Source organism: Telopea speciosissima, chromosome 6 (genome assembly GCF_018873765.1).
Source record: "Telopea speciosissima isolate NSW1024214 ecotype Mountain lineage chromosome 6, Tspe_v1, whole genome shotgun sequence".
NCBI classification, from domain to species: domain Eukaryota; kingdom Viridiplantae; phylum Streptophyta; class Magnoliopsida; order Proteales; family Proteaceae; genus Telopea; species Telopea speciosissima.
The window spans coordinates 52,594,433-52,614,609 of record NC_057921.1 but is presented as its reverse complement, the minus strand read 5'-3'; the positions used below and the strand labels follow the sequence as shown (position 1 = coordinate 52,614,609).

The following is a 20,177-nucleotide window of genomic DNA, read 5'->3' as shown; positions in this document are numbered from 1 at the left end:
TTCAGAAAATCAGATGGCCATGACTTCAAGAAATTTATTATGGCCAGAATGTTGAAATTCTTGACAAAAAGATTGGCATTTGAATGCAAGTTGGAGTTGAAGTGGTTGCTAAAAGCTGAAAATCTTTGCAACAGAGAGTACAATTGCTTTCATGCTTCCTAAGTCCTTACTAGGAAGCATAAAATCTTGCACTGGACCTCTCTGTACGCTCTGTTTTTCTCTTAGAAGACTGGATTAATGGAAATATGAATGGTTAATCATGATGACAAAGTTGCATGGAAAACAATAATCCAAAAACACCTAACTAGTAAGTGAGAGGAGCCACATATTAGTTCACATGTGACATAGGCCACTAAGTTATACTATCTTTCAGCTGGAAAGGAGCAACTGCTAGAATTTTTATCACCTGTGGTTCCCCTGCCCGGTACTTTTCCCGAGTGCCTCTAATAAAAGGGGGGTGGACCCCACCCGGGCAGTGTGTTCGGTCAAGGGGTGGAATGGTCATTTCAGCCCCCCCTATGAGAGGAACCGCACAACCGTACCGGTCAGCAAACTTCAGGGGATAAAGGTCCCAACTGCTATCTATTGCCATTTTTCCTAGTCACTGTATCACCTGTAGCTAATATGCTATATTCTCAAGATTGTTTTTTATCATTAGGAAAATTAGCCTCAGCTGGAAAGGAACAACTGCTATTATTGATACTCTTCCCAGGAATTGTATTTTCTGCAGCTAATTTGCAATTTCACTCCGGATGGTTTCCTATATTTACAGATCTAGTCCAGTCAGTATTGCATTGTTGTTGCATCCAAGCGAGTCCGGTGAGTGCCCAGTGAGGCAACCAACGGCAGGGTTGCTTGCAGCGTGCCAGGATGTGTGCCTGGCCCCACCTCAGCAAGCGCAGAGCAGCCCTGTCGGCTGCCGTTGGATGCCTCACTGGGCGGGGTGTGTGCTGGAGAGATGCTTGATCCATACAATTATCCTCTTCCCAGAATACATTCAATAAAACAAAGATTTGAAGAATAGCCAATTAGTTAAATGCTATTAATAGGACACTGCATTTTGGAGTATCGGACTCGGACATGAAACTTATGGGGGTAAATATAAGCATCCCACATGATACTATAGCCTTCTTAAGTAACGAGGCAACATAGCCTGTAAATGATCATTCATGGATTGGCTACTCAAGCGCAAGGCATAAGCAATGCCAAGATATTTGATAGTTACAGTGGAAGATTTGCGAAAAGATGTTTGCAACAGCTTGGATTATGTTAAGCATCGGATTCTAGCCTAGAAGTAGGCCTCCCTTGTTGATAGTGTGTCCATCAAATCCAATGATTAAGTATTTACTTCATTTTAGGGCAAGAGATCGTTGCCTGATTGCGTAGCCCCTGCATCAGCATGGGAGCCAATAAGAGCATGCACAGGGGCATCAACATGGTTAGGATTTTTATTTCACAGGGGGTTGGGGCGGTAATTTTGGCGCTCCTGCATCTAGGTGCAAGAGCCATGCTACCAGACAACGTTCTTTTTTTCATTTTATGCATGACGGGTTATGGTTGTCCTTAGGGGTGCAAGTTTGGCCCTGATGGCCCAAACCCGCCCTAAGCCCGAACATGGCCTGGGTTGAGATACCTTGGCCCTTAGGGCGGGTTAAGGTTGGAAAATTCTGGCCCTGAGTCAGGGCTGGGTCGGGTCAGGGTTGAGCCCAGTCTGGCCCAACCCGACCCTGTCTTCCTTTTCTTGTTCTTTTTTATTTTTTTTGTTCTTTTCCTCTTCTTTCTTCTTTCTTCGTCGGGCCAGCCCATTCATCTCCCTTCCTCCCCATGGTCAGGGCCAATCAGGGTCAGCCTGGCCCGACCCTGAGGATGGGTCAGGATTGGATTTTCTGGCCCTGAGTTAGGGCCAGGTCGGGCCTGGGCCCAACTAAGGGACTCAGGGTTGGGTTGGGGTTTTAAAAGGCCCGACCCAACCTGACCCTGTTCAGCCCTAGTCGTCCTTAGATTTTCACCTAAAAGTGTTCATGGACAGAATTAGGCTTCATACGGTCGTCACATTGTGTGATCTCCAAAATGACGATCCCAAGATACAAGTGTGAGTGTACATACATGTGTACATTGGATTGGATCACTTGAGAATCTTGAGTGAAATATTGTTGGATGTTTAAGAAGTACGAGTCTCATTAGTAATTTATGATTGATCTTCAGACCTATGAGGTCCTTATCGTAGTAGCTAGGCATTATGAGTTTTAATGTACCAATGATTGATGTCTCTCGGACTATATATTGGTGCGTTGAATTCATGGTGTTGAGCTGCATATGAAAGAGATGTTCAATACTCAATCAACTTTTTTAACAAAGAATATCAGAGAAAGACTATATGTTCATGAATGAACAAAATCAAGATCTGGTGGCATGTTTGTAAATAGTTTACAAAACATTTAAACAAATATTAATTAGTATTAATATTAGGGAAAAGTTTTCATACACGGTCTTGTAAACCGTGTATGTGAAAGGATCTCTCACAAAAAGTTGGAAAAGTCATAAATCCCCACCCATTAATTATGCCTTGAAACTCCCACCCTCTCACATATACGGTTTACACGACCGTGTATGAAACTTTCCCCTATTTATTTGTTTTGTAAATGTTTTTGAAATATTTTTAGTGGAGGGTACAAATTCTATGACAATTTAGGTTGGTGATAGTAATTATTACCATCCTACTAAAAACAAATGGTAATTATTACCATGCCCTATATAGAATATATCACAACCTAACGTATTCCTCACCGCTGCAACTCCTCATCTGATTGTATGAACCTTGGCCCACAATGTAGCCTTTCCTCCGCCGCAGTGGCATGAACGATCTCCGCCGCAGTGGCGTGAAAACCTCCGCCCAAGTGGCATGTATTCTTTTTCTTTTTTCCCTCTTTTCCTCTCTATTTCCCTCTCCCCCCTTTTTTTTTTTCCTTTTCTCATTCGCCTCAACCCAGACTTCAACCCAAATCTTGACCCCTGTTTCTTCGCTTTCCCTTTCGCACTCTCATTTCTTCTTCTGTTTCCCTTTGCCTTTCCCGATATTCCCAGATTTGGGCATCGGATCTTGCCCTAACCAGTGATTTTTCCCTTTCTTATTCCCTTTCCCTTTCCCTTTCCCCTTTTGTCTAGATCTGGGCATCGGATGTCGAACCTTGGATGATTTTCCTCGGTGGGAGATGTTGGTGGTTCCATAGGAAGGAGGGATGGATCGAAAGCTGATGTGGATTTTGTCGTTGCAGACGCCGACGACCTCAAGCCTTGGTATTTTTTTGCTTTTACCGTGCATCATTGTATCCATTACCTCATTGGAGTTCGTGCTGCCGATCATGCCTCTCACTTTTGGATTCTCATCGTCACTGGGGATCACTGCCACCGCCGTCTTCATCCTCTATGTTTTTCCTTTTCTTTTCTTGCTTGTGGCTGTGCAGGTTTTGCTGGTTTTTGCGTTTGTGGCGCCTTGGATTTGGCCGGAATCGAAGCCCTTCTCCCTTCCGATTGGGCGGTCACCGTCGTCGGCGATGGTGAAGCCACTGGGAATGTGGTCCCTGGAATCGATGCAATGACCATCAAGAACTTCATTGGGCCACGTGCATACTGTGACTTTCCCTGTCTCCAAGGGGTGTGTCTGGCATGCGATATAAAAAATGATGTTTTCTTTTGGTTTATTGCTGATGTATTCCTTTTTTATGGCACGTTTGTGTATGTGCTTCATTATGTATGCTGTGTCTACAGCGAGTTTCCTTAGGATATGATTGTTACCTATTCCCTCCCCCGACCGGTCCCGCCTATGACATGTATGTCAGGACCATATGTCTCTCCCTGGTTTCTGAACCTTGTCGGTTTTGAATCCTTGTGTTTCACATGTCAGCTATCTACATTATGTTTCTTGTTTTCTTTCTTTTGACGTTGGGCACACATGAATGAATAGCCTTGCTTTCTACCAAAAATAAAAATTATTACCATCCCCTGAGGATTATTAGGTGATATATTGTTGAAATGTAGAGACGTGGCCACAAGAACTACTGACTCGTGAGAAATAATAGTTCTTTTACTTATATATTGGTAAGTATATTTAAGAAAGAAGAACGCTTCCTGGTCACGCCTGCACCAGCGCAGGGGCCACCAAAAAGACGTGCAGATTTATGTAATATTATATTCTCGGTAGATATCCTAAAGGAATCCTACCTACCTCTTCCCTACCAACTACCAAGAGTTCTAACCGAATTTTTTTTCTTTCTCGTCTCACTCCCTTCGTATAGGAGCCTCAGTTGGATGAGTTTTTTTATTTATTTAAATTTTAATAAAAATATATTTTCTTTGCATAAGATTAAGTGCACTCCTTCAATTTTTTATTAAAAAAAAAATTGGAGATAAGAGATCATTATCTGGTCGTGTAGCCCCAGCACCAGTGGCGCCAATGAGAGTATGACAATCTGACACTGCATACAAGGGCATTCACATGAATGAGATTTTTGAATTTAAGGGGGGTGTAACAGTAATTTTGCATGCTCATATGTCTGGCCGGGGACACGCGACCAGGCAGCATTCTTTTTCCAAAAAAATTTAAAAGGTATCAGGCCACCCAGCCAGGCGTGCACCCACAGGTTCCAGCATCTGCTACACTAGCCCCGCATCCTGCAAGAGCCAGCCCTCAGGCCAATCCTGCAAGTAATTCACCCAGGTTTAGAATCTGAGTGGCAATAAATTCCTGCACTCGATTGTTCTACAAAACCAGAGGGGTATCATCTCATACTCCCTTCCACAAATGCAGAACTGTAATACAACAATATCTCCTGTGACATAAAAATTCGCCCGTTAGCTATCTTTAATTTCAAAGTCATCATCAGTTGATATGGAGTAAAAAAGAACAGCTTCAACTCCAACCATAGCAACAGAAATATATATATATATATCAGAATTGGTTCAGGTGTGGACCTGGAAATGCATTGGTCAGAGATCAGCCAGTCTACATGTGGTGAACACTTAGGCTGAAAAACACAAACCCAGCAAAGCAGGACCGCACCATACGAAAATTGCAGTGTGGATCATTAAAAATCATAATACTAGGCTAATTTTTGGATCAATGATAGTATCAAAATGAGAACAAACATACAGAATGGGTACAGGATCGGAGCTTCCCATTGTAACATTCATGAATCAAAAATAAACTTCACTCAGACACAACAGCTATATATATATATATATATCTCAAACAATGCAACAACTCAATTTTGATGGAGATGGAGAATCTGGAGCCACCTCTCTTTACGCTGGGCAGAGCAACTCAACTTCCATATTGAGTCGAGTGTTCATCTTACTGAACACAACAGACCATTCTAGAAAACCCTGATTTTCTCTTGGATTGCCGATGAGTCTATTTTTCGGTTTTTCAGCACAGTGACTCTAGCAGCTTCCTCCCATCTGATGCTGATTATAAGAACTAACGCCAAGAAATATCATGCAGATGGGGCCAGGTTCTTTTTGATCAGGGAGTAGGCATCACTGTATATGGCCACCATGTTTGTGAATAAAGCAAGGACAATCATGAAGACAGATAAGATCTTGTCCTTCTTTGTGGCTATGCCATGAGGGTCCCTGCAATACCAGGACAAATAATTTAAAAAAAGAAAAAGAAAAAAAAGAAAATTAGATAATACCATAAGAAAGCAAGCTTATCATGGCAACATCAGTCCCAACACCACAATCCCCCCACAAAGGAGCATAATAAAGAATTCTTGATTTAAGAGACCACAGTCAAAAGGGAAAAGATATCAATCAACCTGACAGTATAAACATGGACTCATATGCCATTAAAGCAAACCCAAAGGCCTTGAGGCATCATAGGAAATTAATATATACTCCTTCGAATCTATTGTTGCATAAGCACATCATGGACTTGCGCTCATTGGAAGATTGCAACTGCATGAACACTTCAAAATGCATTTTTGTCTGACATTTAATTTGCCAGAGGGCTGTGTGTGTCGCATTGACTTATCACCGCTAAAATAATACATGCCTACAAAATTTACTTTCACAGAAAGTCACAATATACATGAATCATGTATTCCAGCCATCAGTTTTCATTCAATTGGTACTTCAAGTTCAGGAAAAAAAATTCACTAGCTGAAAGTCGGTGTTGAAATAGTTAAGATGCATATATGTCTAATATATTTTCCATAATAGGCTGTCAAATTGACAATCATGAGTAACATGGTATTCTTTTATCATATTTCAGGTTCTTCCCCCTGGGAGGGGAGGGGGGGAGTTTGAGAGGGTGCTTCTGCAGAACACAGCATTCAAACGTACAAAATGAGAATAAATTCATTACTTCCTACACATTCCAGCCATTATACGGGTTAACTTACTTGAGAACGATGGTAGCAGGAAAAATGAATCCAATGAAAACTGTGGCAGTTGCGCCAGTGAACTGGAAAGCATCCCAGATGCTAGGTATGAAATTTGCCCCCAAAAAGATGAGAGAAATGAGCCCAATAGTGATCAATGCAAACCTCCTGTTGTCATGTGACAAAGCCCTAGCTGAGGGAAAGAGGAGACCATCCAAGTTGAGCCGTAGAGCAAAGAAGATGACGGGGAAGACAAGCATGAGATGGATGACATAACTAACACGGACAGCATCGTTAAGCAGTTGACCATATGGAATGCCAAGGTTGGTGTCAAAGTTGACTAGTACATCATCAAGGGTTGCATCACCAAAAAGGAGGATCCCGAAGAAGCCTGTTGTGATGTACACAGTTGAGCACAATCCCAGTGAAGCTCGCACAATCGACTGCATCTGGGAAGAGTCTTCAAGCTCACCCTCGATTGTGTGTACTGTAAAAAGTTTGTAGAAGTCAAAGATTTCAATCATAAGAAATTATAAGCATTATACAGTTGAATCAAATATGACTTAAAAAATTGACTACCATTCAGAACTAGCAGGCATTACTTATTCACTGATTCTCACAAATATAAGGCAAGAAAACCCATGACAGCCCCAACTTTACCAAAATGAGCAAATATTCATCAGCAATGGTTAGTCTCTACAACTACACCCATATTAGAGAAAATGGTAAGATTCAGCTTGTGTACCGTTGTAATGGCAACCATACGCTGACACAAGAACTGGCACCACTGTGAAAAGTTTCAAGCATGATGTGATATCAGTCACATTTGGAAACAATCTGGGCATTGCTATGTGTCCACCGATCAATTTGCTGATAGCAATACCCGCGGTAATAACAACAAATGCAATTGCCAGCCCAACTGATAAGGCAGATGTGTATCTCAATGAATCTGCAATAGATGAAACCATACATCGGAAGAATTATTACCAAGGATTGAATACTCGTGGTACTAAGTATCTTAAGCAAATAATCAAATTAATGATGCAGTTGCCAAACTAAGATTAATATGATATTCAGTTGATTCTGCCAAAGACTGGCAGAAAGTATTGGTAAAATAAAAAAGCTTAGTTGGGCTGAAATAACTAATATTGCCAGAAAAATGAGATAGACATTAGATTCCTCTAGATTACACACTAAATGAGAGCTCAAACTGAGGATTAAGGAAAACGTATCCAGGTCCAGTCTTTGAAGCTTAACAGCCCCAAGTCTGTGCCTTATTATGTAAGATGTCCTGCCTATGGTTTTCAGGTTTTCAGGTATCAGGATCAGTTCAGCTAGATCAGTTGATCCAGACCACGATCAGTTGATACACATTTTCTCATTTCTGATTCCTATTCAATCAGGAAGGGAACACCAAATGTAAATGCTGGTTCCTTCGGCGGCAATATATATAAACGCAGGACATACACAGTTTCTCATTTCTGATTCCTAATCAATCAGAAAGGGAACACCAAAGGTTGGACCTCAAACCTTATAGCTAACATTTCATCCATCCAGTTATCCCAAGGTCTCAACACATCTCTTCACCTTTTACATATTGCTGAAGTATATGAAGGTCTCAAGAGTAAGAGTTAATGGCCAACACTATGGTTCGACGTAAGGATACATACTCCTCTGGAGTAGATAAATACCATGGGATGAACCTAAGTTTTACATTGCTTTCTATTAGAAACTGGCTTGACTGACTGATCAAATCAGCAGCCAGGGTATACATAAGACAATGGTCATCATAGTCTAAAAGACTCTAAACTACAAGGATATCTAAGAGTTCCAAACAGCTAAAATGAAATTAATCATCCATATATCTTGAATTGGCAAACTAAGAAAAGCATACAAATAACTAATTGCAATCAGAAAACTAATTGATTCAAGAAACAAACATGGTATCTAACACTAATTCAGAGAAGCAGTGGTGAATAATACAGAATAAACAGGGCATACACTTACCAACACGCTTAAAGCAAGCCAATGGAGCAAATACTGCAAGAGTAGTTACAAGCAAAACAAAGGTACGCCCATTCCACCAGTGATCTCCAAACCATCCTTCCGGGAGTCCAGCATGATGAACTCCATTTGATGAAGTTCCAGAAAGTACATCACCTTATATTATGAGAGAGACCATTAAATTATTGTTAGTAATCTGTATTACAACATGATTGAGAAATTTTCAATTCGTCTCTTACAGAGATAGCAACAAAACAATAAGGGAAAATTACACTGCCACTCAGGGGGTGTGGCTGTATAATTTAGAAACACAAGGGGTCGCTCTGTATTTAATACAAACAATAAAAGTCGAACCCAGTGAGTTACAAAAAATCAACAAACATCTAGAACAGATGATAATTTTAAGAAGAAAGAAAGATGAGAACAGAAAATAAGAGCTAAGTTGAAGTTGTACCAATGATAATCATGTAGAATATAAGCACACCAAAGTTGTTGACAACGACGCATATCTGCAATAAATTTTTGCCTCCCCTTCCAAAGGCATCTCCCATAACTCCACCATAAGAAAGGGCCTTCCCTGGTCTGCTAAACCTGAGCAACATCTCGATTGAAGCATCTGTCAGGAAAGCGGAAAAGATGATGATAGCTATCCCAGGAATAAGCCCCAAAACCTTCATAGTCGCAGGCAAAGCCATGATTCCGGCACCAACAATAGTAGTTGCAAGATTAAAGACGGCCCCACTAAAGGAACCTCCCTCGTCCTCATCAAATCCAACATCTTCATCTTGCCTACTCGGCAACAAAGGAGCATTCTCCTCGATAACCCGTTTCTCCTTTGATGACTTCCTATTCATCTTCAGGGCAATAGTCATCTTTCAATTATTTAAGTCTCCCAACAGAGTTTCAAGTTCACCAGAGATCTCTAAAATTTATTAGGCTACAAAATCTGTACAGCAATCTTGAAACCAGCTTCAGAACCGGAAGATCTTAATTCTTACAAAATTGAATTATCTCAACAAACAAATAATAACAACACTACTCCAAAGTTCAATTTCAATTTCTGAGCAACAGAATTGGAAGAAGAAACCTGGTAAAAAGCAGAAAAACAGTCAGAAGCATACCTTCGAATTTTCACTTATATAAACAAGTTTAAGAGAAGGACTTCAACCCAGAAGCGGTTACAATGAAAACAAGAAAAACCCAGTTCTTGTTGGGCAGCACAACAGAAGATCACACTGAAAATCAAGCTCGTGGAACTCAAAACAGATAAATCAAAAGATTATATTCAAAACCCAGAATCCTTCTACAAATACAAGCAAAAATCCAATACCTTTACTCAAGGCAAATCCAAAACGACCCTCCAAAAAAGGGAAAGGAGGGGGAAAATATATAGAATTGATCCTTGGTGATACTTTGTTGGCCTCTTTTCCAAAGAGAGACCAGGAGAAAACTCCTCCGTCACTTATTGTTCAGGTATATAATTATGATTTGATCTACTGTCCTCAATCCTTATAATAGTCGAATCGAGTCAACTGAGGAATAAAATGCCAACTTGGAAGGTTATGATTTGGATTCTTTCTTTCCCGATTATAAATTGGAATTTTCATTGTGGCAATTTTTAGACTAAACAATTGTTTTCGGAAGAAGAGATTCGAGACTACGGAAACGCAAAAGACCCGGAAAGAGAAAACTCGGTATCTTCTACTTCGTCAATTTCAGTTTTAATTTCAGTTTTAATGTTTTCAATCCTTCCTGAAGAGACGAGTGAAGTGTGGAACTGTGGATGCGAATTGCGAAGCTTCGTACTCCATAGACATTTATACGCTCTGCTCTTTAATGCTGGCTCAGTGTTTCTCTTATATTTTGGTTTACGTGGGAATTTCCGAGTGTAGAGAATGTTCACGTAGAGCCGTTCAGATGGAATCTATTCTATAGGAATGTTTCATGCTGTGAGTCCATCACACATATGTGAACATTCACCTCCTTGGAATTTCCCCATGTGTTTTTGGGACAAAATTCCTTTTTGGAAAAGATATTTTTAGGAAATTTCGTTTTCTATGGGATGCGACAATCATTTCATCCATCCCAGTGTCAAGACGCAGGGACAACACATCGCATGCGCTTAGATAGCAATCTTTATCCCAAAATGTTTATCTGTATAGAATTACTTTTATGCCTTTCTATTGTTAAAATTATAGTTTTCAGATATTTATGTTTTTTTGGTTAAAAGTTTTCAGATATCACAATCACGTTAAACTAGAAAGATTGCCATCCGGCCCATCTCTTTTTTTCTTTTGTTTCTTTCTTCCAATAGACCTTATCCACTTTGTCCTTTTCTATCATTATTATCTTAAAAAACACGTGAAAAATAGCCGCGCAGCCTTACTCTGCTTCACTAGGACTACTCACCACTACTAATCTAGGGGTGTCAACCGGTGGGGTTCGGCCTAATCGGGGTTCACCAATCTCAAATTTTGCATGATTGTTGATTTAGATTAGGGGTGTCAATTGATCGGGTTTGGTTGATCTCGATCGGATTTAGTTGGGCCTCATCAATTTTATAGGCTGCATTGTGTCTGACCGTTTAGGCATTCAGGTTTGTCTTCCAAGACATTCATGCCATCTTTGAGGATTGACCATTAAGACCATGTTTGATATGCATTCCAAGTCGATTTAGCATTCTTGGATGATAATGCCTGAGAATACAAAATTGATCAAGAAGGAATGCATACCAAATAAAGCCTAAGATTCTGATCATTTTATGCTAATTTCAACTGTCATATATAAAGAAAAAATGATAAACACACTATTAGGCTGTAATGGAATTTTATACACTACCATCTTATTGATTGTCGGATCTTCTTCTCTATATCTAAGTTGGTCAACCTTGATGCAAGTGAAAACTGATTTTTTAATGATATACTAAACCTGTTCATTGTTGCACTCCATTCTCTCTGCCTATATGGAATAGATCCTTTGGAATTTTTATCATCTGCGGTTCTCCTATCCGATATGGTTTCCTAATACCTCTAATAAAAGGGAATGGATCCCACCCGAGCAGTGTGTTCGATCAGGGGGTGGAAAGGTTATTTCAATCCCCCCTATGAAAGGAACCACACAATCGTACTAGTCAACGAATCTCAAGGGATAAAAGTCTAGATCCTTTGCATCTATTGAGGTGATTTAACAAAAAATAAAAAAAAAATAAAAAAAACCTACGTGTGGTGCACACACATGTGAGAGGCAATCATGTGTCTTTTGTTTCCATAAATATCGGTCCTAACCTTATAATGGCAATAATGGCAATAATGGCAATAATGGCCTAATGGGACAGATGATTATTCTGTGTGTCTCGCTCTCTCATCTCTCATTAATGGGTTTCTTCAAAGTTTGTCTTGTATTCTTTAATATATGCATGCATGATTGGAGAAGGATTCATGGAACGGAAAGAGGGCGTTTTGGTAGTTGTTGATGACATCATGGATAGACATGGAAAACAGGTGTATATAATTATATAAAGTTGGACCCCATAATAATTGATAGATAAATTACAATAAAATAAATGCATGGTCGTTTTTACCAAAAAAAATTAATAATAAATTTATGGTCCTTGGTCCTTGCGCGTGATGCCAAAATTTAAGATTTACTCTCGCACTCTAGGAGTGCTATTTAGTATATATTAGGAGAAAATCAAGAGGGCCATGATATTTTTATCGTTTAAGAATGTATTCCAAGAATACATACCAAACACAGCCTACAAGACTGTGTTTGGTGACACCTAGATCAAATTGAGCATATCTAGTCTCTCTTTGGGATATTCATCTAGGTTGAAGATCTTCTATCTAGGTTGATGCCCTAGGTTGATGCCCATTGTTAGAGAGAGGTTTTTGGATAAATAGTGACTTACCCAAAGAGCTCAGCAAGAGAGTCACTAGAGATTCATCAGGATCTATGGTTACGAGATTGTAATTCTATGTATGACCCATAATTCTTTTCATTAGTCCTTGATAATATGCTCTTTCCAACCTCGAAAAAAAAAATTGTTAAACTGAGTCATCTGATCAAGAGAGGGAACACACTGGATATCAATTTATAATATGGGAGAGAAAACGCTGCTTGGTGGTGGCCATTGCGCAAGCATGAGGACCAATGGTAGCATGTCCAGGCATCCAACATGGGGGTAGGGTGATCATTTCGCCAACGCTATGTCTGGGCATAAGGGTGCACGACCAAGCAACAATGTTCTTTTTCCCATAAATTATATTGGCATCTTACATGTCACGTCAAATAAATGAATAATAAAATAATGGTAGAGGGTTTTTCAAAGACAGCATGGCTCTTGCGTGGGGTTTTTGCCTTTCATGGAGGGGTCATTTCGCATCCTTCTGTGTTTGGGTGTAGGGGCCACACTGCCTTTTAGGGTTCTTCTTCCCTAAAATAATATAATTAATGAAACAAAAAATTAAAAGAAGAACTATATATTTTAAGGGAAGAGATCGCTTCCTGGTCATGTAGATCGCACAGGGCATCAACACAAATAGGATTTTTGATTTCATAGGGTGTGTGTGGTAATTTCGTATGTTCCTATGTTTGGGCGCAGGAGCCATGCAACCAGGCAACATTCTTTTTCTCATGTTTTAATTAGGAGAGAAGGGAGAGAAAAGAGAGACTGAAAACAATATTGATCAGGATCATCCTGTATTGGTCTAGATCGGACGAATCAACTCTTAGTTTTCTTTTTAAAAAAATTCAAGTTTTTACCTTCCTACCCTTAGTCTGTAATGATACACCGATATAAGATCGACCAGAATCAATATTGTTGTCTGTTGATTCTGATATGAATCACCCGATTCGGACGATCTGATGCTGATTCCTTGAACCATGATTACGATTTATGACTAAAATTTCAGTTTTGTTTCCAAGAAGGCCCTCTAGTTTTTTTTGGTAATAGGGAATTTACTGATGAAAAGGGGGGTGATTACAACCAGCAGCTTTAGCAACACAAAGGTCGTGAAGCCACCGAATGGAATGTGGTCAATCAATCACACACCCAAGCGACAGGGCCTTCCGAGCTAGAGTATCCGAAATACCATTCTTAACTCTAGGAATATAGGAGAAAGAAATAGAGGAAAACTGAGATGCCAACCACTGTACATCCAAAATCAGGTCCTCCCCCTCAGCGCAAGCTGGTTTGGTACCATTTATAAAGAGGACAGCATCTTGACTATCGGACTCCACAAGAATACTGTCAATGTTTAGTTCCAAGGCTGCTAAAAGACCAATGCGGATGGCGAGAATTTCTCCTTGAATGATGGATCCAAACTGATAGGGAATAGAGCAAGCCAGGATAGTAGAACTAGAATGGTCCCTCACGATGATCCCCAAGCCACCATTGTTGTTAGAGCTGGAGAGAGCTGCATCGCAATTTAGTTTAAAATTCCCAACAGGGGGGTTCCCAGGATTGACAAAGATGGATGGAGCTCTGAACTCTCTCGTTAGTATCAGGCGATAAACTCTGACCAGCAAAAAGAAACTCCGAGAACGCCTTCTCAGCAAGAACAATAACATCAGAAGGGGACCAAGCTTTACCATTAAAAGCCAAATCGTTGCGAGCTCGCCAAAGGTACCAGCAAATAAAAGAAGCTTTAGAGAGAGCCTCTTTCGCCACTTTCTTATCATCACGAAACCAAATGTCCCAACTTTGAAACCAATCCACCAAACAGGGAGCAATAGTAGGAGGAGAGAACTGTAGAGAAGATCCAAACCAGACACATCTCACGAAAGGGCAGTCGAATAGGCAATGGTCAATAGACTCAGAGGGAGCGTTGCATCTAAGGCAGCTGGGGTCAATCTGAACCTTACGCGAAGCCAGATTCTCTCCAGTAGCTAAAGCTTCATTACAGGATCTCCAAAAGAAAGACTTAATCTTTGGGATAGTGTTAATAGACCAAACTCTGTTCCAAACCGAATCTGGAATACATTCCCAACGCCTCTACCTTGAAGAAGAAGCATTAGCTTTATTTTTCTCCTTTTCCAGCCTATTAAGCAACTTGTAGGCAGACTTTACAGAGAATTTTCCATCAGAAGACGCCCCCTAGATCCTTCTATCTTCCCTAGGGAAGAGACTAAGAGGAATTCTCAGAATGGCCTTAGCTTCAGAATAATGGAAAATCTCCCTAATTAAACTCACTTTCCACCTCCTCATTACAGGGTCAATCAAATCCGCCACCATTGAGAGAGAGCAACCATCTGGTCTAGGAAAATTCAGCTTGTAGCCCGGCAGGGAGGGAATCCACCTATCTTCCCAAATATCAATCCTAGAACCGCTTCCCACTTTCCAAACAAGACCTTCAAGAAGAACCTCATGACTTACGAGGAGACTTCTCCAACCCCACGAAGGGCGGTTCCCAATTTTAGCCTTAAAAAAAGCACAGGTAGGAAAATAGATGGACTTAAAAAACTTAGCCCATTGGGAATCAGGGGAAGTCCATAATCTCCACGCCGCTTTTGCAAGCAAAGCTTTATTTTGCATCTTGGAATCTTTAAAACCGAGGCCTCCCCTGGACTTTGGTCTACACAGCCTTTGCCACGACATCCAATGCACCTGCTTCTTTGTTTCTGAATCCCCCCAATAGAAACTAGAAGAAACTTTCGCCAAAGAATTATGAAAAGAAACAGGCAGTTTAAAGTGGGAACCTGCGTAGTTTGCCATAGGAGCAACAGAGGCCTTCAACAAGACTTCTTTCCCAGCATGGGACAAAAGCTTCTCTTTCCAACCTTGGATCTTACTCAACATTCTATCTTTGATCTCATTGAAAACATCTTTCTTCGAGACACCAAAGGAAGAAGGAAGCCCCAGGTACTTTGAAGGTCCGTCACCATGCTTAACTTTTAGAATCCTAGCAAACCATTTTTTTTGATCCTGTCATGAGTGTTTGGGCTGAAGGTAAGGCTGGATTTCTGAAGATTGATACCTTGACCTGTAGCTTCACAATATAAATCCAGGCACTCCTTGAGAGTATTTATTTCCTGCAGATCCACTCGAGCAAACATTAAACAGTCGTCTGCAAATAGAAGATGAGTAATGGGATCACTTCTATGTTTGACTCTAACCCCCTTAAGGGTTCCAGCATTCTCTGCTTGCTTAATAATTGCAGTAAGGGCTTGGGAACAGAGGATGAAAATAGCTGGAGAAATAGGGTCGCCTTGGCGAATACCCTTGGAGGGTACCATGACGCCCTTAATACAACAATTAATAAGCAAGTTGTAGGACACACTAGTAATGCATGACATCACTAGGTTAACCCAAAAATTACTAAAGCCCAATTTACGGAGCATACCATCAATAAACTTCCATTCCAACCTGTCATAAGCCTTGCGCATATCCAGCTTTAGGGCAAAAAATTTCTCCTTCCCTTTCTTAAGCTTCTTAATGTAATGAAATAATTCGTGAGCCACCAAAATGCTGTCAGAGATAAGCCTATTAGGGATAAAAGCCAATTGAGAGGGAGAGATAATCGAGTCCAGAGCACCATTGAGAAGGTCCGCCAGGATTTTAGTGATGACCTTGAAAGCAATATTGCACAGGCTTATAGGCCTAAATTGGTCTACATTCTCAGGGGCAGTCACCTTAGGGATAAGACATATGTAAGTTTTATTTAAATCTCTAGGGACCACGCCCGTCCTAAATAATTCCTCCAAAATTCCAAAAAGATCCTCTTTCACCAGATCCCAATACTTTTGAAAGAAAATGGGGGGAAGCCCATCAGGCCCAGGAGATTTTAAAGGGGCCATGTTAAACAGGGCCTTATGGACTTCCTCCATCTTAGGGGTAGAACACAAAAAAGTGTTTAAATCATCAGAGACAATTGGCTGCACAGCATCCAAAACCGAATTTAGAGCACTGTTATTTAGGGGTTCAGAAGAATAAAGAGACTGAAAATGATTACACAAGATATCAGACACCTCCGCCTCTGAGGAGGACCATTCCCCCGAGGTAGACCTGAGCTTCAAGATTTTATTTCTATGTCTTCTCTTTAGAGTTGTCACGTGGAAGAATGCAGTATTTTTGTCTCTTCCTTTGAGCCAGTCCACCCTAGATTTTTGGCGCCACATCTCTTCTTCCTTTTGCAACTCTATATCAAGGAGTTTTTGAACTTCAGTTTCCTTTGAAACAGAATAAAGAGAACGCGGCAGGCTCTGAATGTACTCAAGCTGGTCTTTGAGAGCTCTAATATTACCTGCAATGTTACCGAAGACTTCCACATTCCACTTTTTAAAAACCCCATGGCAATGGTCTATCTTCCTCAGAGTTTGCTTTGTAACCGACCCATAACCAGGAACAGACCAAGCCTTATCCACGACATTCTTGAAGTCATCATGTAAAGTCCACATGGACTCAAATCTGAATGGCCTTCTACCCCTGCAACTAACTCCATCCGTATCTAGCATAATAGGGTAGTGGTCTGAGCTAATAGCTGGCTTGATGAACATTGCCGCATTATCGAAAGATTGTCTCCAGGCCGGGTTACACAAAGCTCGATCAAGTCTGATTCTAATATTCGCACTTCCCCATCTCCGGTTATTCCAAGTAAAGGTAGAACCACTATAGCCCAAATCCATGAAGCTACAGCTTTGGATGAAATCACGAAACACATCTCCATCATGGTGGCAATTCTGAGAACCACCCACCTTCTGAGGCCACATGGATTCTGAGACTTACCATACTGCTACCTCAGGGGGTACGCACAATTAAAATTAGGGTAATTTACACATACCACCCCTGAGGTTTAACGGAAGTATAATTTTACCCCCTAGTTTTGGATAATTCTGAGTACCCCCTGAGGTTTACAAACGTTAACAAATAAACCCATTCCGTCAGTTCATGACTAACAGTGTTAAAATCAAGGGTAAAGTGACAAAAATGCCCCTTCAAAGGAAAAAAAAAAACCTGTAACTCATCTCCCCCAAATCATTTAGGGTTTGAAAAAGGGGAAGATCAGTTGTAGATATCCTTCCTGGAATTCAATCCGGAGAAGAAATCAGTGAGGATGAAAGAACTTACACGTCCATATCGACCGGTTGGATCGGTTTCAACATAGCCAGAGTCTGCCATAGCTCCACCAACATGTTCTGCAACTCGCGCTTTATAAAATTTCATTTCGTGGAATCGATCTCTTCGTCCAACAAGAGGCTGGATCTTTTGCATCTTCAACTTGGCAAATTCTACGCCTGATCGCATCAAATTTCATAACAATAGTCTCAACCGATTTAATATCAACACTAGCTGCCAAGGAAAAAAAAAAAAAAAACCTGCAACTCATCTCCCTCAAATCATTTAGGGTTTGAAAAAGGGGAAGATCAGTTGTAGATATCCTTCCTGGAATTCAATCCGGAGAAGAAATCAGTGAGGATGAAAGAACTTACACGTCCATATCGACCGGTTGGATCGGTTTCAACATAGCCAGAGTCTGCCATAGCTCCACCAACACGTTCTGCAACTTGCGCTTTATAAAATTTCATTTCTTGGAATCGATCTCTTCGTCCAACAAGAGGCTGGATCTTTTGCATCTTCAACTTGGCAAATTCTACGCTTGATCGCATCAAATTTCATAACAATAATCTCAACCGATTTAATATCAACACTAGTTGCCAAGAATAACCTAACCTCCTGGCTGCTCCTTAATCTTTTGTCGGATGACTTGCCCTTCTGTCTCACCCCACTACTAGTGGCTTCAACATCGGTATTATGAACATTAGGGTGAGAAAGCTGCTGTGCAGGTTGCTTTAGGTTGTCACTGATTGCACAGAATCACCCTTGGTTTCACTTTCTTCTTGCACATCAGGGAATTTGAAAGAAGGATCAGAGGAAGGTGAGGTAGAGGGAGAGATGAGTTGCAGGTTTTTTTCTTTTTTTTTTTTTCCTTTGAAGGGGCATTTTTGTCACTTTACCCCTTGATTTTAATACTGTTAGTCATGAACTGACAAAATGGGTTTATTTGTTAACGTTTGTAAACCTCAGGGGGTATGCAGAATTATCCAAAATTAAGGGGTAAAATTATACTTTCGTTAAACCTTAGGGGTGGTATGTGTAAATTACCCTTAAAATTAAAATAAGAAAGAGAGAACATTATCATCTGCATGCATTCTATGTTTATCTATTTTAGCCTTATTGGCTAGAGAGTAAGCTACTGAAACATAGGAATGATGTTGCTTAATAAACGATACAAAGCCACATTGTCCATAATAGTTTTGATATCCAACAAAAAATTGAAGACCTCCCAATGCCAACCATCCATATCTCCCTTCTGGCATGGTAACCAAGTCTTCGCAATCGGTCCAAATGGTGATGGTTGTGACCCCTAACTGTTTTGGTTTTTGCAATCCTTCAAGAATTCCCCATGCCTCCGATTCTTGTGCAGACCTTGCATATCCAAAGTTTAGAGTAGCACAGATAAATTCTTTATCCATCATAGTTAACGAGGCCCAATCGGCCTCCCCAGTATTTTCTGAAAAGCACCCATCACAAATAATAATACAAGAATGAGAAGGGAAAACCACATAGTATGCTTCTAGGGAAAATGCACCATCAAAGGGACAAAGATCAAAACCCATTGAGAAATACTTCAGGTAATATGTATAGGATTTGGAAGTAGCTTTAACACAATTATCTCTTTCCTGCCACAAGAAATAACAAGTAATACCAAACACCGAAAGAAACAGAGAAAAATCCTGTTTAGACCTTAATGATTCTTTAAGCGTAAGAAACAGATTAAAAAAAGAAGAGGCTGAGAGATGTTCAGTCCTTAACCCCAATACCCTGGCTGCCCAAATTCTCTTAGAAAATGAGCAAGTAAGAGAAGATGTCATTCAGATTCGATCGTATATGAATAGAAAGGGCAAATTGTCCTATGGGTAAAAGTTTGGTTAATTTGTCAAAAGTAAGAAGACCCGAATGCAAAACCTTCCAAGTAAACAATTAGAATATTGGGTGGTTCTTTGATTTTCATAGGGTAGACCAAAGAGGGACCTTTATCCCATGAGGTTCGCTGACCAGTACGGTTGTGCGGTTCCTCTCATAGGGGGGCTGAAATGACCATTCCACCCCCTGACCGAACACACTGTCCGGGTGGGGTCCACCCCCTTTTATTAGAGGCACTAGGGAATCGTACTGGGCGAGGGAACTGTATCGGGTGGGCGAACCACAGGTGATAAAAATTCGACCAAAGAGCCATCTTATCCATGCACTTTAACTGCCAACAACTACCACATGTAAGAGCCCAAATTTTTTTGAATAGATGTATCACTTGATTCATTGTTCAAATATCATGCTTTAATTCAATAGAAATTGCGACGTGGAAAAACAAAGCTTTGAAAACCTAAGGATGTAAGAGAATGCATAATAATAGTCAAAGAACCATGGGCAAATATAGTCATGAATGGGGATGAAGGTCAAAAAATGACAAGATATATTACTTGTATTAATCAAGATCATGACATTTTTTTTTTCGGTAAACATTATGGATCTTTCTATTTAGTCATTAAAATGGTCACATCATCTATTTATAATAAGGGAAAATGTTCTCTGTGGAGGGGGCGCAAGCCATGTCCAAACACAATGGGGGATGAAATGATCACCCCACCCCCATAAAAGGCAAAAAGCCCACCCCCAAGATGCCAACACTTGTGCTCTCATTTGCTGCCACGCACGCATGGCCCTTGTGCTTTCCCACAGAGAACGCTCTCTCTTATAATAAATATTTAAATAGACATGTAAAGAAAAATTAATACCAC

At 40.5% G+C, this 20,177-nt stretch overlaps 1 protein-coding gene across 1 annotated transcript in view; it reads right to left on the bottom strand.

Annotated features, from left to right (window-relative positions):
- Positions 1-5,064: 5,064 nt before the first annotated feature.
- The window catches only part of LOC122663789 (amino acid transporter AVT6A-like), a 34,086-nt gene continuing 18,973 nt past the window's right edge, over positions 5,065-20,177 (bottom strand). The window contains exons 2-6 of the mRNA XM_043859435.1: positions 8,839-9,234; positions 8,388-8,540; positions 7,126-7,329; positions 6,402-6,867; positions 5,065-5,631 (exon numbers count right to left, since the gene is read on the bottom strand). Coding sequence (XP_043715370.1) covers positions 5,493-5,631; positions 6,402-6,867; positions 7,126-7,329; positions 8,388-8,540; positions 8,839-9,234 — 1,358 coding nt within the window. The 3' untranslated portion in view covers positions 5,065-5,492. The remainder of the gene's footprint in view (positions 5,632-6,401; positions 6,868-7,125; positions 7,330-8,387; positions 8,541-8,838; positions 9,235-20,177) is intronic.